General features: G+C 37.2%; 1 protein-coding gene across 2 annotated transcripts in view; it reads left to right on the top strand.

Annotated features, from left to right (window-relative positions):
* Positions 1-10,545: 10,545 nt before the first annotated feature.
* Positions 10,546-27,466, top strand: part of HSPA4L (heat shock protein family A (Hsp70) member 4 like) — a 50,848-nt gene continuing 33,927 nt past the window's right edge. The window contains exons 1-4 of one of the 2 annotated variants that reach the window (XM_042935541.1): positions 10,546-10,564; positions 11,803-12,000; positions 24,084-24,141; positions 25,866-26,006. In XM_042935541.1, the coding sequence (XP_042791475.1) occupies positions 11,894-12,000; positions 24,084-24,141; positions 25,866-26,006 (306 nt within the window). In that variant the 5' untranslated portion in view covers positions 10,546-10,564; positions 11,803-11,893. Of the gene's footprint in view, positions 10,565-11,064; positions 11,143-11,802; positions 12,001-24,083; positions 24,142-25,865; positions 26,007-27,466 lie in introns of those variants that run through there. The other variant, XM_042935542.1, reaches the window with a different exon arrangement.

The raw sequence follows: 27,466 nt of genomic DNA, 5'->3' as shown, positions 1-27,466 counted from the left end.
CAACATGATTTCTTGCAGTGGTCAACATAACATAGAAGGTTATAGAAACAAAGTAGAAAATATCTTCCTTTCCTTCTACACTTTTGCTAGTTGTGTTTGCCATAACAAAAGGAAGATAAAAGATGGCTCACAGAAAAACAACTAAAATAATCAAATATTAGGAATAGTCTTCCCTGTAAAAGTTTTCAGTTTGTACAGAGACATGCTTAGAGGAAAGAAGTCTTTTTTTTTTTTTTAATTTTTTTTTTAACGTTTATTTTATTTTTGAGACAGAGAGAGACAGAGCATGAACGGGGGAGGGGCAGAGAGAGAGGGAGACACAGAATTGGAAGCAGGCTCCAGGCTCTGAGCCATTAGCCCAGAGCCCGACGTGGGGCTCGAACTCACAGACCGTGAGATCGTGACCTGAGCTGAAGTCGGATGCTTAACCGACTGAGCCACCCAGGTGCCCCGAGGAAAGAAGTCTTTAAAATCCTGAATGGTTTGAATAGAGGGCAAACAGGAATTTAATTATTAGGGACACCTGGGTGGCTCAGTCAATTAAGTGTCCAACTCTTGATTTCAGCTTAGATCATGATTTCATGGTTTGTGAGTTCAAGCCCCATGTCAGAATTCACACTGGCAGTGCAGAGCTTGCTTGGGATTCTCTCTCCCGGGATTCCCCTCCCCTGCTCATGTTCTCTCCCTCTCTCTCTCTCCATCTCCCTCTCTCTCTCTCTCTCAAAATAAATCAATAAAATTTAAAAAAATTTAATTATTAAATCACTAGACCAGAAAGTATGTTTTTTTTTTAATGTTTATTTTTGAAAGAGAGAGAGAGGGAGACAGAGTGTGAGTATGGGTAGGGAAGAGAGAGAGGGAGACACAGAATCCGAAGCAGGCTCCAGGCTCTGAGCTGTCAGCACAGAGCCTGACGCGGGGCTCAAACCCACGAACCGCGAGATCATGACCTGAGCTGAAGCCGTATGCTCAACCGACTGAGCTACCTAGGTGCCACAGAAAGTCTATTTTTTGAAGTCTGGAAGATGTATACTTAGGACAAAAGGAAGTTAAATGTTACTTATTCTGGACTGAATGAAAACCGTATATTACGTTAAGCTGTTAGTGATTTAAAGTAAGCAAAATCATAATGGAGATTTCATAAGGAAATAATTTTTACAATGTTAATGTAAATGTTGGAAAAGTACATAGCTAAAGTATATTTAAAACGTGTACAGGGGTGTCTGGGTGGCTCAGCTGGTTAGTGTCAGTCTTCCAACTCTTTTGATTTCAGCTCAGGTCATGATCTCACAGTCATGGGATGGAGCCCTACATGAGGCTCCACACTGGGCGTGGAGCCTGCTTAAGATTCTCTTTCCCTCTACTCCTGCCCCCCCTCAAAAAAATTTAAAACTTAAAAACCATTAAAAAAAATAAATACATAAAATGTGTACGATTTTCCATCTTAAATTACTAGTGCTGCATCTCCTTGCATAGAGAGTCGTCTTGGGTAGGAGTTTTAATTTCCCACCCTGAAACTATGTCCAAATAATACTTAAAATTTCATCCTTAGAGCTACATTCTTTTAGTTCATCTTTACTTATTTCATTAAAATAACATCCTCCTTACAAAAGATAACCTTTTAAATTTGTAGTCCTTTATATTTAATGAAACATCTATTTTGGTGAATTTTACATTTTTTTCTCACAGCAAGTTTTGTTAGAGAAGGAAAAAAAAAGACGAAATAAGCAACAAAAAATATGTACTAAGTAAGAATCATGAAGGCCCTGAAGAAATTTTTACTACTTTATATTCCTACTCTGGATTGATGCTTTTCATTAATAGAACTTTGGTATGCTTGAATAAAACTTCTGAAATAGTTCCTTTGTTTATAAATGAAAGTTGTGCTATGTAAATAAGAAGTAATACCTTTGTTCCTCTTTAGCTGATTGACTTAAATGTAAATTCAAAGGGGCTCCTTTTCTTCCACCATATCTTAAATGTTAGTATTCTCCAGGGGCCAGTCCAAAGCTCTTTTCTTACTTTATATGGGTTTCCTAGTTCATTTCTTCTGTGTCTTTAGTTTCAAATACCATTTGTATGCCAGTTACAGTCAAGATTTTCCCTTTAGCCTGACCCAGATTCCTCTTTGGAGTTTCCAGATGCAATTCTGTCTGTTGTACCCCTTTCTCTCTGTACCACTGATTTCTCTAATCCAACATTTCTAAAACCTAACTCACTGCTTCAAATCACACTGACTTCTCTTTCCATAAGCCCTATCTTAACAGTACATACCAATTCTACTCAGTCTCCCACACTAGAAACCTGGTTACCACCTTCTACTTCAGTTCAAACACGAAATAGATCACTTGCTCTTATGAAATCTACTTACTAAAAATTGTACATTTTTATTTTCTTTCCATTTTGACTGTCATTTCCTTGAGGACTTATTGTCACTAATGCAAGATATTTTAATAAGCTTAGTGAGGGTAAAGGCAAAGATTCTGTAACAAAGAGACTCAAAAATATAGTGGTTTAAGCAAGACAAGTGTTTCTCTTAATAGTTTGGAGGGGAGCAGTGTAAGCTATCAGGGTATCTGGTCTATGAACTCCTTCAGAGACCCACCTTCCTTCAGACTTTTTGCTCTGATATCTTAGAACAGAGATTCTTAACCATTTTATGCTGTGGATACCTTTGGCAATCTAAAGCCTGTGGATCCCTTGTAATAGTGTTAAATGAATAAAATACAATACACAGAATTACAAAGGAAACAGTATTTGAAATATGGTTATTAAAATATATAAAAGTACAAATTTGTGATATAGAAATAGGTGCTTCTTTTTAACACATAACAAGGTACAGTGGTCTAATAATTACCATAATTTCATAGTATTGATGCCCATAAATGTTTGAAATTATATATCCAACAGTTATAATGTATGCAAATATCTGATTTCTATTGCTGGGAAAAATCACGTACTATTAATACTTCAGTGATTTGTGCCTATATTCATGATTGAAACAAATGTTAACTTTTAGTTAAAGGTTAATTTAAAACACTGCCCCCCCCCCTTAATTCTGTCTGTGGATCCCTTGGGAACACGGGGACCGCCCCCCCACCCCTGCAGGTAAAGAACCTCTGTCCTAGAGCTTTGTACTCATTTGCATAGTCAAAGTTGGGTCTCTGGGTAATCTGTGTTTCCATTTACAGGAAAAGGGAAAATTAAATCAGGGCAGGTGGAAGGGATTTTAACCAAGTAAGGTGGAAGCTGCTCATGTTACATATATACACACTGGTGACTTCAGTCACATGGCTTTAGTTACAAAGAAGATGAGAAATAATAGTCTGCAGTTGAGCAGCCATGTGTACAAAACAAAATAATAGTTTTTTAAAAATAACTAGTAGTCTACCACAGTCTTTTAAGTGACCATTGTGTATCCAGTCTCACCTTGCTCTAATCCATTCTTAACACTGCCACCAAAGTATTTTTTAAACTCTGAATCTGATCATGTCAGTCTCCATCTATTTCAGTGTTTCTAAATATCTTATAGTAGTACTTCCTGACTTGTGGGTCATCAGGATTGGGTGAGGTTGGGGGGCAGTTTTTGCAAGTAATTTAGGAGTCCATATTCCAATTGAAATTGAAAATTGAATTTTAAAGTCAGATTTTATGTATATGTAGCAGTTTTTTTGTTCATATATGTACAAGCTTTAGGGATTAGCAAAATACAAGTATATGTTGAAGTATCCTAGAACTCATGGTACATGAACATACTATTCTAATAAATGCTAAAAAAAAAAAAAGTTACTTTGGGAGGCATAATTTTTTGTACATTAAAAATATGTCTTTGGGGTGCCTGGTGGCTCAGTCAGTTGATTTCTACTCAGGTCATGATCTCATGGTTCTTGAGATCGAGCTCCACATCAGGCTCTGCGTTTACAGCTCAGAGCCTGCTTGGGATTCTGTCTCTCTACCCTTCCCTGCCCTCCCCGCCCCCCAGTTTCTCTGTGTCTCGCAAAATAAATAAACTTAAAAAAAACTGTCTTCATTCTTGAAAAGGTAAACACCTGGCCTACAGGGTAAACGAAAGACTTCTTATTCTTAGTGTGGCATAGAGTATCCTTTGTGATCTAGCTCTAGACTTCAGCTGTACATCATATCTGTCCTAGGCATTGTAGGCTTAACAGTAACCTCTGATTCCCCAAATATGGCATGCTGTTGATGCCTCTCTGCCACTGCACTTTATTTTTCAGTGTCATTTACCTTTTTTGTACTTTTTTCCCCCTCTGCCCATTATTTCCTTTGCATTATCCACCTTGAGAGTTACTCATTTTTTAAAGCACAATTCTAAAGTGGCCTCTGTGAAGATCTTCCTGTTTCCTGCCTTCAGACAAGTGTCCCATTTTTAGCCCTTCAAACACAGAAGCTTCTAGACTTCTAATGCAAATCTCTACTATAGCATTTATTGTTAGAGTGAATTTCCTACCTATTTTATAACTATTGTGCACTCTCTAGTTCAAGGCCTTGACTAGTTTTAAAGTATACAAAAACAAATACATTCCATACCCTCATAATCTTGTAAAGGTCATAATCTAGAAGTTATAATCTAGTAAAATGGACAAAACAACTGGTGGAGGACAGAATGTAAAAAAGGTCGTAAGAAAGAAAGGTACAAAGTGCTAGAAAAGGAAGGAAACAAAGTTAACTTGAGGCAGTCTTGGAGGCCTCATGATACCTTACACTGGATCTTAAACAATATTGAAGATTTTTTTTTAATTTTTATTGAAAAAAATTTTTTTTAATGTTTATTTATTTTTGAGAGAAAGAGACATAGTGCGAGCAGGGAAGGGGCAGAGAGACAGGGAGAAAGAGAATCCAAAGCAGCTCCAGTCTCTGAGCTGTCAGTACAGAGCCTGACATGGGGCTTGAACTTATGAACCATGAGATCATGACCTGAGCCGAAGTTGGTCACTTAACTGAGCTACCCAGGCCCCCCTTGAAGATTTTAATAAAGCATGTAAAATTTGAGCTATATTCCAGAGAAAGACAGTGGCACAAAAGCTTGGAGAAACTTGTCATACTTGAACAATAGTAAGTGGTCAAGCTGGCTGAGATAAAACAATAGATGTAGAAAAGTGATAGGAAATAGGGTTGGAAAAATAAATTGGTCAAACTGTGAAAGGCTTTCAATGCCAGAGTGAAGAATTTACACAGTGGAGAACCATCACTAATTTTTTGAAGAAGTAAATAACAAAGTCAAAGCAATACTTTAGGAAGATAGCTTGTTACTATTAATAGGAGAAAGACAATGTAAAAAAGAACAGGAAGCAAATTATTGCAATAATCCAGTTGAAGTAGAAATTCTGGATCAAAGGGGTACGTGGGTGGCTCAGTCGGTTGAGCATCTGACTTCAGCTCTCAGGTCATGATCTCACATTTTGTGAGTTCAAGCCCCATGTCAGACTCTGTGCTGACAGCTCAGAGCCTGGTGCCTGCTTCAGATTCTGTCTCCCTCTCTTTCTGCCCCTCCCCTGCTCACACTCTGTCTCAGTCTATCTCAAAAATAAACATTAAAAATTTTTTTAATAAAAGAAATTCTGGATTAAATATTTATTGCAAGTATAAGAGCTAAATATCTAGCAATATGGCAAATTGAATTTACACAGATACCTTCCCTCACAAACATGAACATATTGGATAAAATCTATCCAAAAGAAATTTTTTTTTTAATAAAAAGGGAAATACTATATGTCAGCAACAAAGATATGGCTAGGAACATTGCTGAGAGCTAACACTGCATAGCCTCTCACAGGATTCAGAAACATGTACAGACCTAAGGGTAGTTTTGACACCCACATGTAGATAGGAATTATGAGCTTGGGCCCTAGTAAAGTAAGGGGACTGAAACTGAACTCATCATGTGTACTGAAAGATTGGAAGGAGTAGGGTTTTTTTTCTTTTTTTTGAAAGCGTTAAGCATATGACTATTTCCATATGTTTTTTATTTGTTTCAATTTTTATTTAAATTCTAGTTAACAGTGTAATATTAATTTCAGGAGTAGAATTCAGTGATTCATTCATCCTCTATGTATAACACCCAGTGCCCAATCATAAGTGCCCTCCTTAATAACCATCACCCATTTAACCCTTACCCTAGCCCCCTCCCTGCCAGCAACCCTCAGTTTGTGCTCTCTAGTAAAGAGTCTCTTTTATGGTTTGCCTCTTTTTCTTCCCTTATGTTCATCTGTTTTGTTTCTGAAATTCCATATATAAGTGAGAGAGATTAAGAAAATAGACCCCAGATATAGTAGACAAGAGGATTGACAACCATTTCAAAGCAGTGAGTAGGAAAAAAGTCATCTATGAGAAATCAAAACACCCAGGTTTGTGCCAGCACAAAGTACAGTTGACCTTTTAATGAATGTGGAAGCTAGTGGTGCCAATCCTCTGCATAGTTGAAAATCCATGTATAATTTTTGATTTCCCAAAAACTTAACTAATAGCCTATTATTGACTGGAATCTTCACTGATACATAGTTGATAAACACATATTTTTCATGTTATATGTATTATATGCTGTATTCTGACAATAAAGCTGGAGAAAAAAATCTTACTGAGAAAATCTTAAGGGAAAATAAATTTACAGTATGATTCTGTAGTTAACCAAAAAATCCACATATAGCGGATCTGTGCAGTTCAAATCCATGTTGTTCAAGGGTCAACTGTATTATATACATAAACACTATCTGTATGATATATGAACTCCAAACTGAAAAATTAGAACTGTTCTGACACTAGTGAGACTCCTCAGGGTTCTGACAAAAAAAATACAAAAGCTTTCTAGGATACTTCTATGACCCAGGGTACACAAAAATTCCCACAGAAAAAGTAGCCTCAGTGAAGGTGAATTTATGGTCAAAATATAATTCATACTGAGGAAACAAGAAAGCACTATGTGGCAGAGTTGGCACATAAAAGAATTAGCACCCAAGAACTAAAAATGTGATAAAATATTCTAAAAGAGACTATAAAATTAGAATGTTTAAAGTGATTAATAGATTTTTTGAAGGGAGAGAAATGATGAAAACAGTACCGTATGAAAGGACAAGTTTGAAAATTAACGTCTAAAAATGGTAGAGTGCTCGAAATTAAAAATAGATGACAAAGAAAGGCTAGTAGGAGTCATAGAGGTTAGAATAGAGAGACCCTACACATTCTAATAGGAGATCCAAAAGAAACTGAAAAGAAGGGGTGAGAAGCAATTATCAAAGGGATAATGTCTGAGAGTTCTCCAGAACCTAAAAAATCCATTCATCCTCAGGTTAACAAAAATCTCTGAATAAACTTTTAGAAATCCATACCTAGACACATCGTAATTAAGCTGCCAAATATCAAAGGAAAAAAAAAAAAGACAAACTCATGATTTTCAAAAGAACAATATTTAGGGGCACCTGGGTGGCTCAGTCGGTTAAGCGGCCGACTTTGGCTCAGGTCATGAACTCACAGTCCGTGAATTCGAGCCCCGCGTCGGGCTCTGTGCTGACGGCTCAGGGCCTGGAGCCTGTTTCAGATCCTGTGTCTCCCACTCTCTCTGACCCTTCCCCATTCATGCTCTGTCTCTCTCTGTCTCAAAAAATAAATACACGTTAGAAAAAAATTAAAAACAATATTTAGTCTCTTCAATAATAATGGATGCCAAAAAAATAAGGGAAGGTAACTGTCAAGAATTCTATACACAGCTAAATTATTATTCAAAAATTAGGTTAACAAAAGATTTTTGAGAAGAACAAAAACATAAGTTCAATCAGAGACCTTTATTTAAAGAATTACTGAAAAACTGAACCCAGAAAAGAGTGGGATACAACAAACAACAAAGTAAACAAATTGGTAAATATATTGGTAAACCTAAATGAGCACTGGCTACAAAAGAGCTTTTCATGGGAAAAGTGACTTAACTTGATGAATTGGGGAGTAATTTGGCCTTGTTCTCACTTTTCTTGAGAGCCTACGCACATTCTGGTCTATTCCTCCTTGGATTTTTAGAGGGGCAGTCTATCTCCTTCTAGATAAATCTGCTTAATTCTGGGGTGCAATAATCACAAGCCTATAGATGCATACATTTCTGTAATGTTTTACCAGTATTCATGCTGATATTTTTATATCCATTGCCTGTTCTTCTATCTCAGTTGTTTGAAAATTCAGGTAGAGATTCAACTAAAATGGTATCTGGAAGGAAATTTATGACTGCAAATACACGTATTAAAAAATAAGAAAGACTGAAAATTAATGAGCTAGGTGTTAAACTCAGGAGATCAGAAAAAGAACAAAGTAAACATAAAAATATAGAAGGAAATAATAAACAGCAGATGAAGTAGAAAACAAAGACATTGTAACAAAGCACCAGTGATAGGAACCAAGAAAAAAAAAAAAAGATTCAAATAAACAATATTAAGAATGAGAAAATGGAGGGATGCCTGGGTGGCTCAGTCGGTTGAGGGCCCAATTTCCACTTAGGTCATGATCTCGCTGCTTCCAAGTTTGAGCCCTGCCTTGGACTATATGCTGACAGCTCAGAGCCTGGAGCCTGCTTCAGATTCTATGTCTCCCTCTCTCTCTGCCCCTACCCTGTTCACTCTCTCTTTCTCTCTCTCTCAAAAATAAACATTAAAAAAAATGAAAAAAAAAATGGACATATAACTGCAGAAGAGATTTGCAAAACTCATAAGTGAGTAATCAACAATGACAGCAAATGTGAAAACTTAGATGGCACGGTAAATTTTCTGTAAAAACACAAATCAATATTAATTCAAGAAATAATAGAAAACATAGACTATAACTACTAAAGAAATTTAACCAGTAGTCATAAGCCTCATAAGCTCAAGGTCAAAATGGTTTACAGGCATATTTTACTAAACCTTTGCAAAAGAATAAAGAGAGGAAATGTCTCAAATTCTATGAGGCTAGTATAATCCTGATATCAACAAGATGAATAAAGAAAGGAAATTTATTTAAAATGCAAACATTCTAAATAAAATAAGCACAAGCCAAATCCAATAGATCTAAAAATAATCAGAATATCATAACGTAGCTGGTTTATACCAGGAACACAAGGATATTAGAAAAATCTATTAATATTCACATTAACAGATTAAGGGAAAAGAAAAAGATCATACCAATAGATAAATAACCTTTGTTAAGTTTCAATGTCCACTTAGGAGAAAAACTCTTAGCAAACAGGAAAAGAGGATAATTTTAACTTACATCAAAAACACGGAAGTATTTGTTAGGCACAAGATAAATATGCTTATCACTACTGCTCATATTCAACATCATATTAGAGACTTTAGGCAACATAATTAAGAAAAAAACAGGTAAAGGATTAAAAATGAAAAAAAGATTAGTTATGTCCTAGGCCACATGATTCTATACACAGAGTCCAAGAAACTTTACAAATACTAGATTTATGAGAGTACAGCAAGGCTGCTGTATATATGGATCAATGTAAATAAGTCAATATTCCTATATTCTAGCAATGGCTAGGCATAACTTCCATTTTTTGGCCTTTTTGGTGCCAACTAAGCACTATTGTTATGCTTACATTATTTAATAATAAAAAAACAACATAGTAGGTGTATTTGTCTTTAACAGATTTTGAACCTTGAGTGTTAAGTCATTTGGCAAGGTCCTACCACTATAAATTAGGTGAGCCTGGGACTACAATCCAAGTCTATGTGACCCCAAAGCTTGTCATGCTTTTAGCCACTAGGTACTATGATTTCCTCCTAGTAATAGTAAAGAGTGCGATGATAACCCCTTGCTCCTGACCTCAACTGTTTCTTTTTAGTATTTTAAATGTTCTTTAATAGAAATAGAAAAATCATTCCCACATCCTCAAGTTTTACAGACAGCATAGATAAATGGTCCTATGGGAGTTTCAGGATAAATCTGGAATAAATCTAGACGGTGGTAGGCTCAAAAGGATGATGGCAGAAAAAGCAACAGAGGAGGAAAGGTAGAAGCCATGAGACGCCCGGTACAGCTGGGGGCCCAGAATTCTTTTGGGGGCGGCAGTACCGAATCCCTACTCTGCTCCCACACTGCCTACTGGGAGGCCGTTCCACCCAGTTTGGCAGCGTAGAAGAGGACCGAGGACGCCGTCAACTGGGAGCTACACATTCTCCTGTGTGCTTGTGAAATGGGAGAAAGATGTGACTCCTTAATATAAAAAGACTGGTTTCAAAACAGTACCATACATTCCAGTTTCCTTAGTATTACCGTTGAAAATGGACTTCATGTTCCTCTTAGCAACAGCAGCTGGAGCTATATTCACAGTTGCTGCTGCTGCAGTCGCAGCATTGATAGTAGTAAAAAGTGTAAGTTTTTTAAAAAAGAGAACAAGTAGGAACAAGAAGAGTATTAAAATATCTGGTAAAAAATCCTATTTCAAGAAGGAAACAAATAGGAAACAAGAAACATACAAAGAATTGGGTGAAAAGGAACAGGGAACCCACGAGGAACTGAACAAGAAGGAACAGGAAACCCACAAAGAACTGAACAAGAAGGAACAGGACAGTAAAACTCCGTAAGTGTAAACTATAACTTGATTAATTTTCAGATAGACAAAAGATGCAGATCAAATGAAGGCAAGCAGCTGGACCACACTAGGCTCTTTTTCTGCGGACCAAAGGGCAGCGTATGGAGGGAAGGCACAAGTTTGCCTGGTGTCATAGTGACACACAGCCGTAAGGTCACTTTCCTGTAATACTGGTTTTCCCAGGTGAGGGTTAGTGGAGGAGACCGCATCTTTATGATGGTGTAAAGAAGTTACGTGAAGGGAAAGTTGTCAGTGCGCTCTTGTTTCTTGGCCTAAGTTTGTTCTTTGGCATTGCAGGCCCTGGTAAGCAAAAATAAAACCCTAAAATTTGTTCAGCTGCTTTCACCCAAGGAACTGCAGCTAGTGAAATGAAAAGGACTCCTTTCTCCCCCGCCCCGTGAGCGGCAGCGCCCCTGGAGGCAGGTGAGACAAGGCGGCCGCCGTGCGGCACAATGGGCGCCACCTCACAGAGCCAGGCGCGGCGCGCGGCAGGACCTCGCGAAGGCCAGACTGCGAGCGCAGTGGGCTGGAGACACATGGGCCCCACGGGGCGGCGAGGCCGACGGGTGGGTGCTCTGGCTGTGGGTAGCCCTTCTGTGGGAAAGAGAGAGGAGGCGGCGCCAGATCAGCGCCTTCCGGCCTGCGCTACCGACTTCGGGCAAGCCTGGGCATTATCCAGCCACTGTAATTAGGCGTGCCCCTAGTTGCCAAAACAACCCAAAAGGGGTGCTTCAAAACACACCGGCAAAGCGCGGGGCCGGGAGACTGCCTCTTACCTAGCCCAGCCGCAGTGCTCCCAGCTGCCGCGCGATGGCGAGCAAACTGCCTTCGCTTCCCCTCCTCTCCTCCCTGATCCTCCCCGATCCTACCCGCTCCGCCTTCTCCCTCCCACCCCGGGCTGCCTCAGCCGCCTCCATTTTCCAGATCTTTCTCGAACCCGCAGCTCCTCGGGCAGCCGTTGCCCGAGTACTGACGGAAGGGGCCGAAGTCTAGGCGGGGAGCAGCCTCGGGCGCGGAGAGGAGACTCGCGCACCTCCCTGGCTGCCGAGCGCGCAGGCGCAGACGTATGTAACTGCCGGTTGGAGGCGGCCGAACCGCAGTGGAGAGAGATCGAGGCGGCGGAGGCAGCGGCCAGGGAGGCCTTCATCTCCGCCGCTGCTCCCCGACGCACTGTCCTAGATTTAATGCGTAGCGACTTCGGGTTGTTTTTCCTTTGCTTCTCTTAGGAGTCCCAATTCCTGGAGCAAGAGCTCAGAAGAGGACGCTGTTCCCGCACAAGAGGCTTCAGCACAAGCACCCCGACGATTAGGAGGCGGGATGTCTGTGGTTGGCATTGACCTCGGCTTTCTCAACTGCTACATCGCTGTAGCAAGGAGTGGCGGCATCGAGACCATCGCCAATGAGTACAGCGACAGGTGTACTCCGTAAGTGTCTTGGCTTGATCATAACCCCAACCCTAACAAACGTTTACTCCAGACCCTACGACGTGGTCCTGCCTGCTGGTTTCTTCTGATGAGCGCCGAACCTTGTGATGACAGGTGCAGCCCATCAACTGCAATCTCTAGAGACCGCAGGTTGGCGGGCCCAGGTGGGAGTCGGACTGCAAACCTGCTTTTCCTTCAAGGACAAGGGTCTTAACTCGCATAGTTCTCGAATCACCATTCTGTAACCACACACGCCCCCATTACCCCTTCCCCGCCTCTGTTCCCCAGGCCTGCTTAGTTTTGGGGGGTTGGTGCGGAACCATCTCGATATCCTGAACGAATTTCTGAAAAGATGTCTGGTTACCTTTAGTGGGGTTTGCCTGAGATTATCGGCCGCGGGCGGGCAATTCCCATTAGCTGAGTAAAGAATTCTTCGTTCATTCTGCCCTTTCTGCTTTCCCCGTGTCTTTCTGCGTGACAGCTTTCAGAAAAGTAAGAAATAAAAACTTAGACTGCACACATCAGAAAGATGAGTTGCAGCGTCATCTGGCATTTATTTATTTATTTATGAGAAGTTGTTAAGGTGTGCGGCGTTTTCCCCCAATGCCCTTGAAAATTCGGGGTAATCGAGCCGATTTCCAGTGGCGTATTGTTAATGATGCATTAATAGCGAGGGAGTGAGGGATGGGAGTTGTTGGCCTCCTGTGTTGGTAATGTTAGTCTGTTAATGGAAAGCGGTGCAGCTAGAACCTATCAAAAGCGTATTTGTGCAGAATGAATCGTAGAAGGATCAGGAGGCTGTCCTGTATAAACATGACTGTGGAGTGATTCTTTTATGAACAGTTGATGAAAGACTTAGGAGTGGCATTATGTCACGGAAACATGTTTCCACATGTTCCATTGTTTCTCTCTTCTGCGAAGTTTGTTGGCAAAGGATAATTAGACAAAGAATAATTAAGACAGGAATATGAAAAACTAGCCTTTTATTGTTGGCTCCTGTTACCCGTAGTTTTATGAACAAACCAACTGTTCATATCTTTGTGTGGAAAAGTAAACATTAATTAGACTCTCCAAAATGTAATATTTATGTAAATATAAGACTAATCTTAAGATCAGTGTTAAACTAACCCTTTAAAATGATAAAATTACTATACTTTTATGAATAATTAAAAAATGTCAAGGAGATGTTGAAGAGTAGCTTACTTGAAGCAGTATGTGCTTTGGTTTCTTTCAAGAATATTCCAAAGGGTTTTATACCATCTTATTCTAGATACATTTATTATGTTCTGTGCATGTACATCCATGTAAAATTTGCATGTTTAAATTCTCAAATATGAGCATAGTACTGTTACAATGCTTGCTTTATTTTACATCTTTTTCCAACCTTTATGCACAATGAGAGGCTGAGGCAGTAATTGTGAACTCATTTATGACTTCATGTCTGCCAGATCTTGTTTAGCACCACAACAGATACAGGCTGCCAGAAAAGAACCAGTAAATTCCACTGTCCTCTTTCAGCAGAGTAGAGGTTTAATGGGGACAGTCTCTGGCTTCAGGGACTTAGCCCGTGGAAAAAAAGTGACGGGTAGGATGAACATTCCCCTAATCCTTAAAGCCTTATCCTAAAAGATCAGAAACTGGAACTGTAAGACGTACTGTATTTCCGAGTTCAGATGTCTTAGTAGTGAGTCCATGACCCTCTAAAGAACCTGGCCAGACTTAACAGAGTGTTCTTTAAAAATTAGGGTGCTCATTTTCATGTTCTAGAAGTCTCTTTACTACTATTCTTAAGCACATTGGCTAATTCTGTGTGGCTGAGGTTTAATATGATATTTCTGATCTGTGTGTAAGAGCCACTACTAATATCTAGAATGAACCAAATCCAAATGAGAAAATCGGTCAGGTGGAAGTTTTGTATTCTTAGCTTGCATCAGCAACTCTGTCCTTTTTCATGGCTGTGTACTGTTATTCAGGATCTTTTGTTGCTGAACTAATACGTCACTGTAGTTTGTTTTTACACTGTATTTACTGTGGAGCTTAAATTATTGAGTGAAAACATAGCTTTTCCAGATACCTGGACCTTTATTTATTGAATACTTATCTTGCAAAAAGCATAGCTATTAGATAACCTGTAACTTTTCTGAAACGCTACAGTATTTAATGTTACATATAAACTAGCTCTTCAAAAACTTTTTTTTCTATATTCCAGTTGCTGACACCAAGGTAGTGAGACATAGGTATTTCCAGAAAGAGGAAAGGAAAGAATTTCTTGCAGAAAGAAGAAGGAAGTGTTCCATTTAAGTTATTTGGTTTTGGCATTTATACTTTTTTACATTCGTTTCATTAACAGACTTGATTATGTATGTATACATGGGAAGCTCCCGTGTATAAACCAAGAAGGATGGTTTAATGGAAAAGATAATTAAGTTTTGGCCTACAATTAAGGGACCGAGAACAAGTAATTTAACCTGTTCTTCAGATTCCCCTTCTGTAAAGGTGGAATGCTTGTACTCGCTGCTCTTCTCCTCTTGTGCATAAACTGAAGAGGGAGAAGGAAATTAACATGCATAAGTTAGAGGAAAAAATTAATTTCAGAACATTTTCTTATTTAAAACAAGTACACATAATAGTACATGTTCATTGTAGAAATACAGGCACATTATGGGGCGCCTGGGTGGCTCAGTCGGTTAAGCTTTCGACTTCTGCTTAGGTCATGATTTCACAGTCCATGGGTTTGAGCCCCACATTGGGCTCTGTGCTGACAGCTCAGAGCCTGGAGCCTGCTTTGTTTTCTGTGTCTCCTCTCTCTGCCCCTGCCCTGCTCTCACTCTGTCTGTCTCTCAAAAATAAATAAACATTAAAAAAAATTAAAAAATAAAACAAAAGAAGTACAGGCACATTAAAAGACGAAAGTAAGAATTGTAATTCCTCCATCCAGAAATAAAACTTAGAGTATTTTCTCTGTGTTTCAAGGATAGATTATACTTTATAGCCTGTTGGGTAACCTCTTTCTATGTAAAACATATTTCTATACCATTAGTTTCAGTGTTTGTATAATCATTTCTTTAATCCATCCCTTTTTGGACATTGAGGACATTTTTTAATAAGCCATACTGCAGTAGCTATTTTGGAACTAAATTTTTTAACCTTTAATTCCTTCATATTCTTAGAAGTAGGATTACTGAGTATGCACATTTTTAGATAAGTTTGTATTATTCAATTAAGCATATAGATGTGGGGATTGGAATTTCTATCCCAGGCTTAATTATATCAAAGTGATTAGTTTCTTACAGGGGAAAAGAAAACTGCAGCCAAGAATCCTCATTCACTATTAGATTAAAGCACGTAATCAGCTAAAACACTCTGCCTTTGTTGATAATAGCGATTGCTATGTGCCAAGCATTGGGCTTCCATTGTTATGCATGCTACATCAATTCTCTGTGTTTGGTAATACTAGCTTTTTTTTTTTTTTTTTTCCCCTCCTTCATAAGAAGCCTAAAGCAAACTTAAATGTTTTGCCAAGAACTTGTAAGCAATGGAATGGATTCAGTTTCAGGCCTCTTTGACCCCAGAACCTCAGTGTCCTCCATTATCCATTGGCATAAGGATTGTATATCCATATTAACATAATGAGGAATAACGAGCACATTATTTGGCTGAGAAGCATCTTTGCTCTAATATCAATAAATTCATCAATTTTTGGCTAGTTTCTAAGAAATACTGTTTTAAAATGCTTTAATATGCTTTTAAGTTATTTTAAGAACATGTAAAAAATCTTATTTCGTTTAAAAAATTCATAAAATTACACAACACAAAATATGTTAGTACAAGCGTATGGGGGAAAGCAGTACGGAAGACAATAGACTACAAACAATGCATATTTCTTGTGAGTAGAATTAAGGAAGATGTGCTTTTAATACATAGACTGTAATGTTTTGAATTTTTATGAACCTATTTTACAGTAAGGAAAAGTGAAACTATTTCAAGAGATTTTTGTTAAGTGTAGTTTATATAAATTCTATATGATCAGAGTTCGTATCTTGTTTTCTGGTTTTCTGTCTTCCTTTTTCCCTATTTCCCTTTATCAGTGTATGAATAATCTGAAAATGTAGCAATATGTTATTTATATGTTACATTGAGACGTCTTTTTCAATGTACACACGTAGAAATCATTTACTTTGGGGTATTAAAAATAAACAGTTTTATACGTAGGAAATGCCAAACTCCAGAGGTTAATGGTAGATAGTTGGGTAGGAGGACTTTTTATGATGATAGCAGTTGTTGGGGATTGGGAGGGAGGGGAGGCTTTTACATTTTATTTAAATACTCTTTGTACCATATGAATTGGCTTTGTATGTTTTACTATGAGCTTATGTTAACTTTGATTAAAAATATTTTAAATGCAAACCAGAAAGTAAATTTCCTTTGTCTTTTCCCAACCACCTAGTAAACTTCAGTGTGTATGTTTCTAGGTTTATTACAAATGTATGATTATGCATACATAACTGGGATGTTTTTCTATTTGTTTTTTAGCAAAAGTAGAATTACATTATATTTTGCAATATTTTTTTCAGGATATAGTGTGGACATCTCAAACTTGTGCATTTGGGTCTAATTTACCTCATTTAAAAAAATTTTTATAAGAAAGTTCTTATTAAATTTCCAGTTAATGTACAGTGTAGTATTAGTTTCAGGTGTACAATTCAGTGATTCAGCACTTCCATGCAACACCCAGTGCTCATCACAACTCTTAATCCCCATCATCTATTTAATCCATCCCCCCACCCACCTCCCCTCTGGTAACCCATCGGTTTCTTCTTTGTAGTTAAGAATCTGTTTCTTGGTTTGCCTCTTTTTTTTCTCTTATGCTCATTTGTTTTGTTCCTTAAATTCCACATATGAGTGAAATCATAACGGTATTTGTCTTTCTCTGACTGACTTGCTTAACATAATACTCTCTAGCTCCTTTGGGTAAATACCTGCTAGTGCAATTGCTGGGTCATAGGGAAGTTCTATTTTTAACTTTTTGAAGAACCTCCATACTGTTTTTCAGAGTGGCTGCACCAGTTTGCATTCCCACCAACAATGCAAGAGGGGTCCCCTTTCTCCACATCCTCTCCAACACCTGTTGTTTCTTGTGTTGTTGATTTTAGCTATTCTGACCTAATTTACCTAATTTATTTAAATGGCTGTACAGCATTCCATTGATGCACTACATTAGTGGACATTTCAAATTGTTATTTTGCTGTTGACAAAAACAAAAATTCAATGAATACCTTTGCCTTTTTTGTTTTTAATTGTGCTGAGAGAAGTGGAAAGGCAGATGGCTCATACATTAGCATGGCCAAAGCTAGGACTGTAAAATTTTTTACTATGAATATTTTCAATGATAAAATGAGTCTCTAGTTATTGCCTTGAATTTGTGGGTGAGAAATTCTGAAAAGTTTCTAGAAGGCAAGGAATGATAAGTACAAATTACATATTATCTATTGTGAGTTTAAGGTGTTTAACATGCTATTGGTAGTTTTTAGTATGTATGTGGTCACTACAGTACAGATTAATCAGCATAGCTGTGTTCTGATAAAGCTTTGTTTACAAAAACAGGTGGCAAATGATAATTTGCAAATCCCTTGTCTAGGCATTCGTAATTGAAAGAACTTTAAAATTATTGTGCATTGCTGTTTAGAATTTGACCTGTTGAATTTTAAGATAATCAGCTTTTCAGTTAAATATATCTTATTTAATATGACTAATTAGCTTTTTAAATATGTCTTCCTATGTATAGTTGACCCGTGAACAATATGGGTTTGAACTGTGCACGTCCCCACTTAATGTGGACTTTTTTTGACAAATACAGTACACTACCATGAATATATTTTTTCTTTCCTATAATTTTCTTAATATTTCTTTTTCTCTAGCTTAATGTAAGAATACAGTGTTTAATACATATAACCATATAACACACAATATGTGTTAATCAATTGTTACCACTAAGGCAGTAGGTTATTAGTAGTTAAGTGGGGAGTCAAAAATTATACATGGATTTTCAACTGTGCAGTGATTCAGCACCCCTAACTCCCTCATTGTTCAAGAGTCAACTGTAAGTGTTCATGTGATTTCTGTTAATAGTTTCAAGTTGTGAACCAATTTATTTATGAACTAGGTACATACACTAAAAGCATTTGGAATTAAATTTTTATTTTTTATATGTTAAAAAATTTTTATCCGTTGACCATATTGAAAGACTGGAAAGTTTTTGTTATTACTAAATCATATATGCCTAGGAGTCTTATTTTTCTAAGTAGCAAGCTAGAAAGCAAATGGCAACCATAAGTTCTTTTGAGAACATTCCTCCCCCACTTCCTTCTAGGGCAGTTTTTTTTTTCCAGATAGTTAACCTTGGGAAATAATAACCAGATGTTTTCTTTACAGCAAAACTTCTCAGATCTGTTAATTTGTTTATAGGCATTGAAACATTCCAAGGAAAGAATGTTTTCCTCAATTTATTTGAACCTCCAAGGAATTATATTCCACAGAACAGTATTTGGAAAATGATGCTATAAAGCAGTGGTTCTCAGTTAGAGATTTTGCCTCTTAGGGTACATCTGACAATATCTAAAGATGCATTTTTGGTTGTCTGGGAGTGAGGAGTTGGGGGGATGGGGGAAGGGTGCTACTGCCATCTCAGGAGCCCCTGATTTAAACCAGTTGATTGCCCTCTCATATCATCATTAATTCAGCCATTGTTTTCTTAGCATGTGCTTGATAATAATTGTGATCTTAGGGAAATTGGCAAGGGAAAGCTGAAAATTTTTAAAATAGGGCTATTTTTTAAATCAAAGTGGTAAAATCAAGAGGCTTTGAATTCTTAGTGGAGATTGACAAAGAAGTAAACAAATTTAAAGAGAATGGACCTCTTAGGTGAGAATGAGAAGTCTCATAGTCTGTTGACAGTATGTGTTTTCTCCAACCTGATTGGTTTTGGCCTTCTAAAAATAGACTTTATAAAAGAGAAAGAAAGTTAATCTTTAGTTTTAAGGGAAGATACAAATACAGCTTTCTTAAAGTAACACCTGTCATTTGGTTTTTATACCCCTCCTTTGTTAAAAGTGACATAGGACATTTAGTGACATAGGACATTTAGACATTGTTTGTTTAGAATTTTTGGCATTCTCTGAGAATCTGGGACTACCGCTAGGGTGGCAATATCACATTGGAAATTAAAGATTTAAGGGGCACAGTGCCTGGGTGGCTCAGTCGGTTAAGCGTCCGACTTCGGCTCAGGTCGTGATCTCGCAGTCCGTGAGTTCAAGCCCTGCGTCAGGCTCTGTGCTGACAGCTCCGGAGCCTGGAGCCTGCTTCAGATTCTGTGTCTCCCTCTCTCTGACCCTCCCCCGTTCATGCTCTGTTTCTCTCTGTCTCAAAAATAAACAAACATTAAAAAAATAAATTAAAAAAAATAAAGATTTAAGGGGCATCGTAAACCCTGTATTTTTTTGTTTGTTTTTAGGTATAAAATGGAATTTCTAAAGAGTTGAAATAAACCATAGAAAGTATAATATAAATAAATTATTGTGGTATACATTTGGGTAAACTATTGAATATTAAACTATTGAAACTACTTTATAAAAACACTTATGTAGGCTGAAGTGTGGTATAATGTGTTTATTTCCCTTGGTGTTAGTAAAGTCAGGTAAAAGTTTTGAGAGATACTAGGTATTTTTATTTTTCTGAAAATATTTAGCAACTATTTGTTTAATGATTGCATTCAAAAATCTTTTTGAAAGAAATTGAAGGAATTTGAAGCCTTTTAGCTATGTGAGGAAGGTTTTCTGCATATGGTAACTGGGTATTTTCAAGCTATAACATTAAATTGTTTCAACTTTAAAGTTGTTTTTTAACTTCAGAGAATAATAATGGAAACTCACTGTTCAGTTTTTCTGTGAAGTGGTATGTGTGCAGCATAGTTCAAAGAATCCAGCACTTAGTAAATTATAGTTGAATCAATGTTATTTGATACTAGCGTTCTAACAGAAGGTAAGTTCTTAAAAATCAACTGAATAAGATTTTTGGTACACTCAAGTGATGGTAGCCTAGTATTGAAAAATTTTAAATGTTCATAAGTGTGTCCTAATAATGGAATTGAGAGAAAGACAGATTATAATAAAGTAGTCTAAGAGATGGCAAATCCATATTTTCTCTGATGAACTGAAGGATGGAATGCCAACCATCCACATAGATAACCATATTGGGTATGCAAAATCTCTTCTGTTGGGGACTATGTTGAACTGAATTATTTGGAAGATGATTTGCTTGGATGTCTCAAATGTACCTCAATCTCAGCATATCCAAATTAGCACTTGTGATGGTCCATCCTCAAACCTGTTCTTCTCACAGTGTTTTCTGGCTCATTAAATGGCACCCTCTGGGGGCACCTGGGTGGCTGAGTCAGTTGGGCATCCACAACTTTGGCTCAGGTCATGATCTCGCAGTTTGTGAGTTCAAGCCCCGTGTCAGGTTCTGTGCTGACGGCTCAGAGGCTGGAGCCTGTTTTGGATTCTGTGTCTCCCTCTCTTTCTGCCCCTTCCTTGCTCGCATTCTCTCTCTCTCTCTCAAAAATAACATTAAAAAAAAATTTTTTTTTTAAAATGGCACCACTCTCTACCCTCATATGCAAATGAGAAACTTAGACATTAGTCTTGATACTTGCCTCTTCAGAGCTCTTACCTGTTTCGGCACTGTTCAGTAAAAATGTTAGCCACATGCATAAATGTTCTAGTAGTTACATTAAAAAGATAACAGGTGAAATTAATTTTAATATATTTGATTTAATTCTATATATCCAGAATCTTATTTCCGTATTTTAAAATCAATGAGATATTTTATATTTTTATTTTTTTAAATTTTTTTTTTTAATGTTTGTTTATTTTTGAGACAGAGACAGAGCGTGAACAGGGGAGGGGCAGAGAGAGAGGGAGACACAGAACTTGAAACAGGCTCCAGGCTCTGAGCTGTCAGCACAGAGCCCAACACGGAGCTAGAACCCATGAACTGTGAGATCATGACCTGAGCCGAAGTCGGACGCTTAACCGACTGAGCCAGCCAGGTGCCCCTATATTCCTTTTTAAATACTAAATCTTCAAAGTCCAGAGTATGTTTTCGCACCTAAAATAAGTACATTTCAAATCATACCAGTCACATCACATGTGACTAGTGGCTACCATATTGGACAGTGAGGATACAGTCTGTCACCAAGTCCTTTGAGTTTTACCTCCTAAGTATCTCTTAATTCCTTCTCCCCCTGTCTCAACTGCCATCACCCTGAATAAAGATTACTGGTAACTTCTAGCCTTTGTCCCATCAGGTCACACTGTGGCCAAAATGATCTCTGCCAAATCTCCTTTACTTCCACCCCCTTATCATTTACTCTTCCTCCAAATCTCATCATTTCCTTGGGTAAGCCTTTCCTGATCCTCCTTCTCTAGGTCAATTCTGTTACCTACTGTTTTTTTGTTTTTTAAGTTTGTTCATTTATTTTGAGAGAGACAGAGACAGTGCTAGCAGAGGGAGGGGGAGAGGGAGAGGGAGAATCCCAAGCAGGCTCTGCACTGTTAGCACAGAGCCTGATGCAGAGCTCAAACTCACAAACCTCGAGATCATGACCTGAGCCTAAACTAAGAGCTGGAGGTTTAACCAACTGAGCCAGACAGGCACCCCTGTTATGTACTCTTATAGCAGTATGTATACCTTCTGTTGTAGCACCTAGTTTACTTTCATTTGTGACTCTATAGCACTTGTAAGTTCCAAGAGCCAAAATCACGATTTTTCCCCCTCTAACAAGAGTGCCAGGCATAATTACTCAACCAGAATCTGTTAAATTAACTAAATGAACTTAACTACCCTCCTTTAAAATGCAGTAGTCCCCAATATAACAGTGTATTGTTCAACCCTTAAACACTGTACTGGGGGCGCCTGGCTGGCTCAGTCGGTTAAGCATCTGACTTCAGCTCAGGTCATGATCTCACAGTTCGTGGGTTTGAGCCCCATGTTGGGCTCTGTTCTGACAGCTCATAGCCTGGAGCCTGCTTTGGATTCTGTGTCTCCTTGTGTTTCTGCCCCTCTGCTGCTTATACTCTCTGTCTCAAAAATAAATGTTTAAAAAAACAACAACACTGTTCTGGGATTTTTTCCTTTTTTTTTTTTTTTTTTTTGTCTTACATATGGGTAAGAAATGTTCTTTTCATTGTTCAGAAGACTTTAATGAATTCCCTTTACCTACTGAAATAAATTTCAAATTTATAATCTGTCATTTGAGGCCCTGTGTAATCTAATCCTGAAAGTATCTATCACAATGTCAAATGAAACTGCCAAGTTGTATTCCCCCTAGTCTCTAAATATGCATTACCCTTAGGAGCCATCTTTCTATTCATTCAATAAGTGTCTTTAGTATATTGCCAGATAATGATCAAAGCCAGTACTATACAGTAGAACTTTGTATTCTACTGTATATCTTTTTTGTTCTGTGTGTATTCTGTTCTCTGTATACCCACTGGCCACTTATGCCTGGTAAGCCCTTGAAAGTTCGCTGTTGAGCACTTGAAATGTGAATAATGTTGAGGAACTGAATTTTTTATTTTGGTTAAACTTTACTAGCCACACATATAGCTAATGGCTGCCATATTGGATAGTGGAGATCAAGGGAATGGGGCACGCATTATCTGCCCTCATGGAGTTCATGCCCTATCATGTGGCAATATAGTCAGTAAATAAATCGTATCAGATGGTGATACATTTTGCAGGAAAATAAAATTGGTAAACAGAGGAGATGTATATGTTTGGGAGGAGCAGAAAATGTTATTTATAGAAGATAGGAAAGATGTTAATTATAAGCTGATGTTTGAGCAGAGACCTGAAAAAAGTGAGAGTGAGTGCAAGCCATATGGGTGTATTTAGAAGTGTTCCAGAAATAGAGGACAGCATGTACAAAGGACCTGAGGAAGAAGTGTGCTTGCCCTATTCTAGAAATAACAAGGAGACCAGTGTACCTAGACTGAAGCTACAGGGTAGAGCAGCCAAGGACCAGACCAGAAAGGACTTTATTGGCTGTTGGGGACACTTAAGCTTTTGCTTTGTGAGACAAGACACCATTGGAGGATTTTCAGCAGGGGAATTTCATGACCTTAGTCTTTAAGTGGATCACTCTGGTTATCATATTGAGAATAGATGTATACTTACATACCAGAAATGTCCTTTTGAACAAGACAGATGGCTATTAAAATGTTTTGTCTTTCAAATCTTAATTCACAAATCACCTCTTTTACTTGCTTTTCCTAAGCCTAATCATATAGAAGTAATTATTCTTTTTTGTTAGTGTATCACAGTTCTATATGTTGATTTTTTTCAGTAAACTATAAATTCTCCAGCGGCAGTGATGGTAGCTAGTATGCCCACAATGCTTGTAAATATTTATTGGTTGAGTGAATAATTACCTGTAATTACAACTAAAATCATAGAAACACTTTCTTGAATTTTAACATGAAATGATATTTTGATGAAAATATTGCTCTACATTTGCCTTAGAATTATATCTAAATACAGTAATTAAAAAATAGCAGTGATAGTGTTCAAAGCATTGTCTATATTCATTTAATCCTCACACAACCCTGTGAGTAGGTATTATTATCATCATTATCTTCCAGATGGGAAACGGCGACAAATAATGGTTAGGTAATTTCTACAAGATTATAGAGCCTGGATTTAGATTCATTCAACCTGGCCTTATTGAACTCAGTTAATTTTTTTAGTAGGTCATAACCAGTAGAATTTGAAAAATAATTTTGGGGGCCAACATAGCATCTCCAGGTATTAGCATTTATTCTGAAAATTCTAACCTTTATTCTGACCACTGTTCCATTACTTATGAAACAAAAATATGCAAAATTCTGATGTTCATTAATCTATTTTTAGAATATACATGATTATGTTAATCCATTTAATTCATTTTTTCATAAGGAGAAGCAGAATAATGGCATATTAATGTAAACCTACACTGAAAATAAACTTTGTGTTTTTCTCCCATTTAGGGCCTGTATATCTTTGGGATCGAGAACTCGAGCCATTGGAAATGCAGCTAAGAGCCAGGTAAATTGTTAATGTAGATGTTTTGACTTACAGGAAGAATTAATGGAATCTTGGTAATTAAGCTTCCACTTTATGTAGTTAAGAGTGAAAAAAGAGGAAGGGAAATTGGACAGACCTTGATGTCTTTGTATTTTAATAGATATATTTTGCTTTGGGGGTTGCAAAATATTTCTTAAATTTTATTAAAAAGAAAAAAAAGTCTTTTTAGAGTTGTGAAGTTAGGATGTTGCTACCCTGTGACACCACTTTTTCCCTGTATGGTCACTTTTCTATGAGGTGGTATCCTATCTAGTATATACACTTCAATAAGTAAATGATGTCTTACTGCAAAAAGAAGGTAGGAAAGATGGAAGAACTAATTTCCAGAGTAACCCAATGTAGCTACTTTACATGGAATCAGTTTAAGTATTCATATTTCTAGGCTTCTGAAGTGTTTGTAAGTGGAACATTTACTTTTAATATTCCTTATTACAGGTTCATTTTCCTTGGACTTTATTTCCCTAAACCAAAAGCCCTTAACAATTACTTCTTACATTTTAATGTGTACCTGGGTTTTTTCCTCATAAAATAACTTTGTTTAATGGGACTTTTTTCCCTCATGACTTTGTAGGAGTAATTAACTCCTTTATCTAGGAATTTCTGCTTAAGATTTTGTCAAGGTTGTCTTCTAATTGGCCTATATATGAAACTGTTTATCTTCTTTTCCACTTTCATACTGTATGTAAACAAATGTTGAGTTTGTTTCAAAATGACTTCTTCACTGAAGTTTACATTTCATATTCTGTTTGATCTTCTAAGTGTATGATTGATATCAGAGTCTCCGCAGAAAGCAAACTAAAGTTATTCCTGTAAAGAGACCAATGTGGTAATTGAGCATCCCCGTAGCATTTATCTCGTAATTGAAGAGCAAGATCTATTTGGCTTTAACTAAGAGGACAACAACTGGATCTCAGTGATATTCTATAGTTTGCACTACATGTTCTAGTTAAGAAAAAATTACTTTCCTAAAATATAAGCCATTTACAAATTAAGACACTTTAATTTAGCATCATGCTCCATAAAAGAAGTTTAAATTTACTAGCCTTGGAGCAGTTCTCAACAATGAGAAATTTCACAGAGAAGAAAAGAAAAATGGTGCAATAAGGAAGACAGTTTCAATAAAAACACAGTAATGAAAGTGGAAGGAAATAAAAAGTACTAATTCACTTAAAGCAAAAGTGTTGAGGGAAACCATAGAGATGAGTTGTAGATTGATTTTCACTGTATTATTTGAAAACCTTTACACTTTTGTTCTTTCTTTTTTGAAAACATTAATTTTGAGTCTACATTCCTAGGATAGGATAATTTGAGGGGCAATAGTTAAGATGCATACATTCTTTAAAAATTTTATTTTATTTTTGAGAGAGAGAGCATGAGCGGGGAAGAGGGGCAGAGGGAGAGACAGTCTTAAGGAGCCCAATGCAGGGCTCAATTGCAGAACCCTGGGATTGTGACCTGAGCCAAAATCAAGAGAATCTGATGCTCAACCACCTGAGCCATCCAGGCACCCCTAAGGTGCATACATTCTTACTGTATAATTTTACTAGTAGCTGGAAGGCAGATAAATGAATGATTGTGTGTAATTCTAAACTTAAATGTGTAGAATTGGTGGTTTAAAAGTATAGCATAGTGTTCATTTTGCATTCATTAAGTAATTGATAAAGAAAAGTGTTTACTGTCAACAGATAGTCACGAATGTAAGAAATACAATTCATGGCTTCAAAAAGCTTCATGGGCGATCATTTGATGATCCCATTGTGCAAACTGAAAGGATCAGGCTTCCTTATGAGCTGCAGAAGATGCCTAATGGAAGTGCAGGAGTTAAGGTAAGCTTTATATTCCCAGAGTACAAACATATTTAAATTCAAGAAAACAAATACAATATTTCCTATTTGTAATTTAACTTTTTTTGTCTGGACACAGTACACGTACCAAGGTATAGACAGTTTTTGTTGTAATCTTTAGTGAGTGCAAAAAAATTCTAATTAGATAACCTTTTAAATCCAAACAGTACTTTTATTGTCAAGAAAAAATGATCATTATTTAGAGAACTTTTAGAAGTGAACTGTTTTCAATTTCAAGCGATAAAGGCAGAGGCGTAAGTGATTTAGAAAAATAGACCCCAAAGCTATATTAATTGCTATATTAAAGCAAACTTCTTCAAAGTGAGAGATGGATTCTTGGTTTTTAATTCTACATCCCGAGACAGTAAGTTATAGATTGGTTAACAAAACATGTTTCTGTTGATTTTTCAAAAACAAAATACCTCAAAACACACAGAGTTACCATGTGACCCAGCATTTTTACTTAGTTGTATACACCAGAGAATTGAATGATATGTGCACACAAAAACTTGTACATGATTATTCACAATAGCGTTATTTGTAATAGCCAAAAAGTGGGAACAACCCAAGTGTTCATCAGCTGTTGAGTGGATAAAGAAAATGTACCTATACAATGGAATATTATTTAGCCATAAGATGGAGTGAAGTACTGACACATAATTCATACAGATGAATATGGCACAAAATATAACACACATAGATTGTGCTGCTTGAGAGAGAAGCTCTTCGTAACTCTTCCAGAGTTTAGTGTTTTGTGTTTTTTTTTTTTAACGTTTATTTATTTTTGAGACAGAGACAGCATGAACAGGGGAGAGTCAGAGAGAGGGAGACACAGAATCTGAAGCAGGCTCCAGGCTCTGAGCTGTCAGCACACAGCCCGACGCGGGGCTAGAACTCACGGACTGCGAGATCATGACCTGAGCCGAAGTCGGCCGCTTAACCGACTGAGCCACCCAGGCGCCCCTGGAGTTTAGTGTTAATAGAGTAAAATTTTGTTCACTGAGGAAACAAGTTACAGGACAGTTTTTTCCTCTGTAACTGTAGTTATTATATGGGTTCCAAGGTAGCTTTTTATTGCTTATAAATTTATTATTATTTTTAAAGGGTTTGATTACTTAAAGCCGTACGTCTTCCAATATTCCTTTGTTAAGCACTGTAAAGTTTCCTTTCGTGTGCTTAAATGCAACCTACTCTTAAACCTATGTATAAGATGAAGTAGTTATTTGGTCTAAAAAAATAGTAAAAATTTCATATATATATCTAATATTTAATTTTATTTTCTAATATTTAATTTATTTACTCCCAGAAACTTTGGAATAATACATACTTTATCTTTTTTTTTAAGTTTAATTATTTCTTTTGAGAGAGAGAGAGAGAGAGAGAAAAAAAAAAATCCCAAGCAGGCTCCACACTGTCAGTGCAGAGTCAAGCAATGGGGCTCA

This window comes from Panthera leo, chromosome B1 (assembly GCF_018350215.1).
Source record: "Panthera leo isolate Ple1 chromosome B1, P.leo_Ple1_pat1.1, whole genome shotgun sequence".
NCBI classification, from domain to species: Eukaryota; Metazoa; Chordata; class Mammalia; order Carnivora; family Felidae; genus Panthera; species Panthera leo.
The sequence above is the reverse complement of the archived record's forward strand: the minus strand, read 5'-3'. Positions and strand labels throughout refer to the sequence as shown.